General features: G+C 44.8%; 2 protein-coding genes across 4 annotated transcripts in view; one reads left to right on the top strand and one right to left on the bottom strand.

Moving 5' to 3' along the window:
• Nucleotides 1-1,561, top strand: part of BEX4 (brain expressed, X-linked 4) — a 12,623-nt gene extending 11,062 nt beyond the window's left edge. Inside the window, exons 2-3 of one of the 3 annotated variants that reach the window (XM_011967699.1) lie at nucleotides 69-147; nucleotides 531-1,561. In XM_011967699.1, coding sequence (XP_011823089.1) covers nucleotides 536-898 — 363 coding nt within the window. In that variant the 5' untranslated portion in view covers nucleotides 69-147; nucleotides 531-535 and the 3' untranslated portion in view covers nucleotides 899-1,561. Of the gene's footprint in view, nucleotides 148-530 lie in introns of all 3 variants that reach the window. The other 2 variants (XM_011967698.1, XM_011967700.1) reach the window with 2 other exon arrangements.
• The window catches only part of LOC105530266 (protein BEX1), a 270,313-nt gene that overhangs the window by 182,120 nt on the left and 81,187 nt on the right, over nucleotides 1-7,006 (bottom strand). The window lies entirely within an intron of this gene.

The raw sequence follows: 7,006 nt of genomic DNA, 5'->3' as shown, positions 1-7,006 counted from the left end.
ATGGCGGTGGGTCCTAGCTAGCGTTCCGCTGCAGCAGCCCCCACTTCCCCAACCCCGGCCGTCTGCAGGTCTGCGAGGCTAAGTGTCGCGGCGGCGCACCTCGCGTCGAGAATCGGGAGGAGGAGGAGACTGCAAGGATAGGCCCAGGTCGGTGCGAGCGACAGTGGTGAGGCGGGGGCCGGAACGTGAGGAAAGCCCAGTCTGAGACCCCAATCCATGCCTTCACCCTCGACTCCTTCTACTGCATGCAACCCTCCCCTTCCCGCACCCCATCCTCGTCCTCCATTTTACTGCCTGCAGAAGCATGGAGATGGATCTACAGGGAAAATGGTGGGCTTTGCGGGAGGGAGGGGCTCGGATTGGGGGCACCCCACAGGGCCCACGGGCTTCTCAGGTGGAAAAAAATGAAATGTTAAAGAGTATAAAGTCAAGTCCATGGCTCTGAATTTTAAAAGGTGCCTAGTAGGGCCTCTGTCCTCAGTGCTTATCAGTCCACAAATTCAGCTCATTTTCTCTGTCTTGTCTCCTAGGAGTAATGGAGTCCAAAGAGGAACTAGCGGCAAACAATCTCAACGGGAAAAATGCCCAACAAGAAAACGATGGAGGGGAGCAGGCCCCCATGCCGAATGAAGAAGAATCCCGCCATTTGGGAGGGGGTGAAAGCCAGAAGCCTGGAGGAAATATCAGGCGGGGGCGAGTTCGGCGACTTGTCCCTAATTTTCGATGGGCCATACCTAATAGGCATATTGAGCACAATGAAGCGAGAGATGATGTAGAAAGGTTTGTAGGGCAGATGATGGAAATCAAGAGAAAGACTAGGGAACAGCAGATGAGGCACTATATGCGCTTCCAAACTCCTGAACCTGACAACCATTATGACTTTTGCCTCATACCTTGAATCCTAAAAGTTTTTGCTGAGGTTAATGTGAACACTGCTTTACAAGCTTGTATTTTTGTGATTTACTTTTTCTGTAAGCCTTTTGGTGTTTCCACTTAACCAGTTTCTAATGGAAATTAGAATTCTAATTGTATATTATTTTGTCTCAGCCAAAAAGTTACTGTCAGCATGGCAATTCACCCATTTTAGGAAAAATACTCTTTTCATAATATGAAATGCATAAAGCAGTTCAAAAAGCAGTCTGTATTCCATCATCTTCCTCTTTCATTCCAATCCTTATTTTTTGTAAATACTGCTTTTCCTCCTCCGGCTACCTGGACTCAAAATCTCAGTTGTCTTTGACAGTTTTTTTCTTGTCCCTGACCAAAAAAGAATGATCATACCCATAATTCAATGTTTGATATTTTAAGAATGTATGTTCTAGTGTTTTTCAGAGTGAGTCTACCATCTGTATAAAAACACCTTGGGGGCAGGGGCATTTAAGAATGTGGGACCTATCGTCCAGACTTACAGAGTGGGGCTCCAGAATCTCCATTTTTAGCAAACTCTAAGTAATTCTGATGTGTACCAAAATCAGTGCCACTGGTGTGTGTGTATGTAACTATGTATGTGTGTGTGTATATATAATGTGTCATAACCGTAAACAATAAAGAATATCAAGATGAATCTCTCTGACTTTGGTGGGCAAGTAATTAAAACTGTATGAGACCTTAAAATAGACTGATGATTATAGGAGCGGTAGGCACAGTGGCAAAATTATTCACTGTGCAGAACAAAGCATGCCTGAAGGTCACAGCCTGAGGAACTCAGAATTCATCACCCCTGTTAGCAGTTTCACAGCCAGGATCTCATTTTATCCTTAGAATAACCTATAAAATCAGTATTGTTATCCCACTTTTACAGATGAGGTCACTGGGTCTTAGAGATGTTAAGTACCAAGGCTAACCTCTGCTTGGGGTGGGGGAATCCAGCCTGGGCCATTTTCTATTGGACCTTACCATCTGGAGATGCAGAATATTTGACTTTTGTAATTTGATGACAGGCTGAGGATAGTAAAAGAGACTCAACAAGAAGGGGGCTGTTTCTCTATACATTGTTTTTCTACATCTCAAATACAGACACTTTAATTTTTAGAATATTGAGGGATAAAAGAAATAAGACCCTCCAGTGTTGTTCGAAGTTAGGATTGCCACTCTATGGCTCTTGAAATCAGTTTTGTGGGTTACAACAAGCAATTTTTTAAAAAGAGAACAAAACTCATCCTGTCACCCGTGAGTAGTGTTAAGAATTGTTTTTGAGAAAATAATGTGTTCTATGTAGTAAATATTGCCACCTTTAAGATGTATTTCTAACTAGGTCACAGTGAAAAAAAAAAAAAAGAATGAAAATCACTCATTTGGTGCAAACTTGGTTTCACAAGTGAGGAATTGTAAAGAAAGCGATTATTCCTAAGGCCACACAGCCAATTAGTGAAAGACCTGTAACCACCCACCAAGCCACAGTGCTTCAGGGTGCTTGTCTTCTCACCACATTGCCTCCACAAAAAATTATTTGGAAATTTTTGCAGTATGTGCTGATTTCCAGTCAGTGTAAATGGAAAAGCATATACAACTTATGCAAAAATCACTTTATTTGAAGTTCACACTATTTAGTCATCAGAATTCCTGCATGTTCAACTGAGAACCACATTCAAGGGAAACTGTGCCTCAGATAATTTTGGAGCTGGAGTGATCTTTCATCTGTCTAGAGGAAGAGGATGATATAGAGTCTGATTTGAAAATGCACAGTGGTGAACTCAGGCACCTCAAAAAGGTGCCTGACTGAGTAGCTGACTGAGTAGAGTCCATGAATGATCTTTTGGTTCCTCTGAAAATGAGTACTGTGCCTTCTGGCAACCACCAATTGTGGATTTCCCAAAGTAGCCTCAATCTCCCTCCCTCACAATAAAAGCTAGCTCTGGGGGCGTGAGATCAGAATATGATTAGTTGAAAGAAAGCTGAAGCCTCCTCACTGGGGTTTTTGAGGGAGGATGAGGAATAAGGACAGACTTTCTGGAAGAAATGTGTTAATGCTTGGGTTCAGAATATGGTTTTTTGAAGTACCAAAATGAACCCTGTCTCCTTGGTGTTTCTGGGAGAGTGGGATGATAAGGACAGAATTTTCTGGAAATGGTAAAGGTCAGAGAACAGGGTCACAATGTAATTGGTTGAAGGAGAACTAAAGACTGCTATCCTGGGAGTTTCTGTGATGGTAGGCGACGAGCACAAAACTTTAGAGGACATAAACTTCAGTGACCAGAACATGATCAGAACATGATTGTTTGAAGAACTGAAGAAAACTCCCTTACCTCTGTGTTGCTGCAAGGGTGGAGGAGTAAAGAGAGAACTTTCTAGAAAAAGAGGGGGCTGGATCAGAAGGTGACTGAAGAACAGAGCTATCACAGTGAACACATTTATACATCCCATGGGAGGGTCCACTTTCCTTGATCTTGGTGGGCAATACATTTTGTCTTTTTAAGGTGACAACAGAGTGATGTCAGTGAATGCCTCTAAAGAGACTAGCAAGAAAATATAATGACTCTTTTAGAAAAACAACAAAAGCAAATAAACCAAGAGTGAAGAAAAAGGGCTAACGCATTCATCCTTATCAGTGGTTTATACATTCATGTTTGTAAAATTTTAGTTTCTTGAGGAAAATGTGTATGTTTTTATGGATTTTGGAGCAAAGCTTGGGATGGATGCCTGGCAATTAATGTCTGGCAAATCTTCCATATGCTGCTGTCTTCATATTACAGAAATTGGAGATATCACTGAAGAAGTCTTTAAAAAGGCCAGTGTTATGAACCGAGTATTTGTGTCCCTCTTAAAATTAAAATGTTGAAAACCTAATTCCCAAGGTGATGATATTAAAAGGTGGGGCTTTTGGGGGGTGATTAGGTCATGAGGGCAGAGTCCTCATGAATAAGATCAGTGCCCTTATAAAGGAGACCCCCCAGGCTGGGCGTGGTGGCTCACATCCGTTATCCCAGCACTTTGGGAGGCTAAGGCGGGCAGATCACGAGGTCAGGAGATCGAGACCATCCTGGCCAACATGGTGAAACCCCATTTCTACTAAAATACAAAAAATTAGCCAGGGACTGTGGTATGCACCTATAGTCCCAGCTACTGGGGAGGCTGAGGCAGGGGAATTGCTTGAACCTGAGAGGCAGAGGTTGCAGTGAGCCAAGATCACGCCACTGCACTCCACCCTCATGACAGAGCGAGACTCCATCTCAAAAAAAAAAAAAAAAAAAGAGAGACCCCCAAAAAGCTCCTTCACCTTTTCTGTGAACCAGGAAGCAGGCCTTCATCAGACACGGAATCTACCAACACCCAATCTTGAACTTCACAGCATTCAGAATTGTGAGAAATAAACTTCTGTTGTTATAAGCCACTCAGTTTATGATATTTTGTTATAGCAGCCCGTATGAGCCAGGACAGCCAGCAAGAAAAAAAGTGAACTTCTAATGAAAAAAGCAAAAACAAATAAACAATTCAACTATAACAAGAATAAAATCTCAGGATTGGGGGTAAGACGGCCAACTAGATGCAGTCAGGAGGAACATCTCCCATGGAGGGACAGGGCATCGACTGGCACACTCCTAGCAGATCTTCTGAGGAAAGGCATTGAGAGCAGACAGGGAAGAGACACAGATGCTGCACTAAAGGCAGAGGAAACTGTAAACCCTGTCCGGGGCAGGTACACCAGGACTCATTCCTAGTCCCCAAGTACTCCTGGGGAAGGGGTGAGATGAACAGGCAAAGAGCAACGAAGTCTGCCCACAGGCCTTTAGAATCCTGGCAGGAGGAGAACCTTGACCACCATGGACACTTGAATTGGCAGGGAGAGCTGCTCAGAGAAGTGGTAGGGGTAGAACTCCAGCTAGAGTGGAGGCCAGAGGGTTTGGTGTAGGAGCATCTGTAGTGGGAGCATGGTCAGTGTTGCCCATCCCCCTAAGCTGGACTCGCTCCTATAGGAGACTTTAGCCCTAGGGCAACTGTGGGACCTGAACTCTGCAACGCAGTCTTGCCCAGGAGATGGAACCGGTCTGACCTGAGCACCTCTCAATCCGCTGGCCTCTGGCGGGGCCCCAGCGTAGCCATGCCTGCTTGCAATGCAACCCCCATGCCACATCACAGCTCCGGTGCGGTGCGGGCGGATCTCACCTAACCAGCAGAATGCCCCAGCAGAATGGCTCCAGCTTACACGCACTAGCTCGTCCACACTCTCCCCCAACTGTAGCCTCACCAGACCACTTTTCCCACATACACTCACCCTTGGCCACCCCCAACATCACTTTGCCAGTGCGTGTGTGCTGGCAGGCTGACCTTGCCTTCCCTCCCACGCCAGCGGGGGTGTGCCTATGCACCCGGCCATGCCATTTTTGCTGGCGTGAGTGCACCTCGCCCCCTTCCCCAACCACCATTGTTGTTGGAGAGTTGGCAGGCAGGGTGCCCCACCCCTGTGTGTGGAAATGGCCTCCAGGTGCGAAACTAAGGACAGAGAAAAGTGGACCCGCCCCTGCCCTAAGAGGCCAGTGCTGCCAGCTGGACCGCTCACAAAGGGCGCAAAAACCACCACCAGTGTGAACACGCACACAGTCACCGGATGGGCCCTGTCACTGCCCTGCCCCCATAGCCTTGCTGTCAATGCTAGCGGCTGCCGTGAAGGCCCGCACAGAAGCCAGCAACACAGCACCCGTCAGTACCCTGTTGCAGCAGATGAGTGTGCACCCTACCATGCTGCAGATGCTACTGCCACATACGAACGAGGATGGATACCACTGCTACCGCTCTAGGAAGTGCTTTGGCGGGCACCACCCATCCTAATGTGATAACCAGCAGTCCGGGAACACCTCAGCCCTTGTAGCACAGTAGGTTCCTAACCTCAAGGAGCCAGAGAACAAAGCGGGGGCTGATGTCAGTCTCCCAGTGTTATAGCACATAGTCCAGGAGCCCTGAGCTGAACCTTGCCCCCTAAAATCTTCCAGAAATGAAGCCAGTCAACTGAACTATACCACAATGAAACCCCCAAGGTCATCAAACAGGATAAAAGAAAAAAAAAACACACATCAAAAGGACAGCAACTTCAAAGATTGAAGAAACATCAACACACAAAGATGAGAAAGAACCAGTACAAGAACTCTGACAACTCAAAAAACTAAGTGTCTTCTTTCCTCTAAATGACAGCAACAGTTCTCAAGCAAGGATTCTTAACCAGAATGAGATGGCTGAAATGACAAAAATAGAATTCAGAATATGGATAGGAGCAAAGATCATTGAGATCCAGGAGAATGTTGAAACCCAATCAACAGAAGCTAAGAGTCACAATTAAAAGATATAGGGGCCATAAAACAAAATAACCAGTATAGAAAAAAATGTAACCAACTCAATAGAGCTGAAGAGCACACTACAAGAATTTCATAAAACAATTGCAAGCATTAACAGCAGAATAGACCAAACTGAGGAAAGAATCTCAGAGCTTGATGACTGAGTTTCTGAAATAAGACAATTGGATCAGAATAAAGAAAACAGAATGAAAAGGAATGAACAAAATCTCCATGAAATATGGGATTATGTAAAGAGACTGAATCTATGACTCAAGTGACATTTCTGAAAGAGATGGGGAGAATGGAAGCAACTTGGAAAACATGTTTCAGGATATCATCCATGAGAACTTCCCCAACCTGGCTAGAAAGGGTAATATTCAAATTCAAAAAATCCAGAGAACCTCCATAAAATGCTTTACAAGATTACCTCCAATACACACAATCATCAGATTCTCCAAGGTTGAAATGAAGGAAAAAATGATAAAGGCAGCTAGAGAGAAAAGACAGGTAACCTCCAGAGGGAAGTCCATCAGACTAACTGCAGACCTCTCAGCTGAAACCCTACAAGCCAGAAGATTGGGGGCTTATATTCAACATTCTTAAAAGAAATTCCAATGAAGAATTTCATATCCAGTCAAATTAAGCTTCACAAGTGAAGGAGAAATAAGATATTTTTCAGACAAGCAAATTCTGAGGGAATTTGTTACTACCAGACCTGCCTTACAAGAGCTCCTGAAAGA

Source organism: Mandrillus leucophaeus, unplaced genomic scaffold, assembly GCF_000951045.1.
Source record: "Mandrillus leucophaeus isolate KB7577 unplaced genomic scaffold, Mleu.le_1.0 Scaffold809, whole genome shotgun sequence".
Taxonomy (NCBI): Eukaryota; Metazoa; Chordata; class Mammalia; order Primates; family Cercopithecidae; genus Mandrillus; species Mandrillus leucophaeus.
The sequence above is the reverse complement of the archived record's forward strand: the minus strand, read 5'-3'. Positions and strand labels throughout refer to the sequence as shown.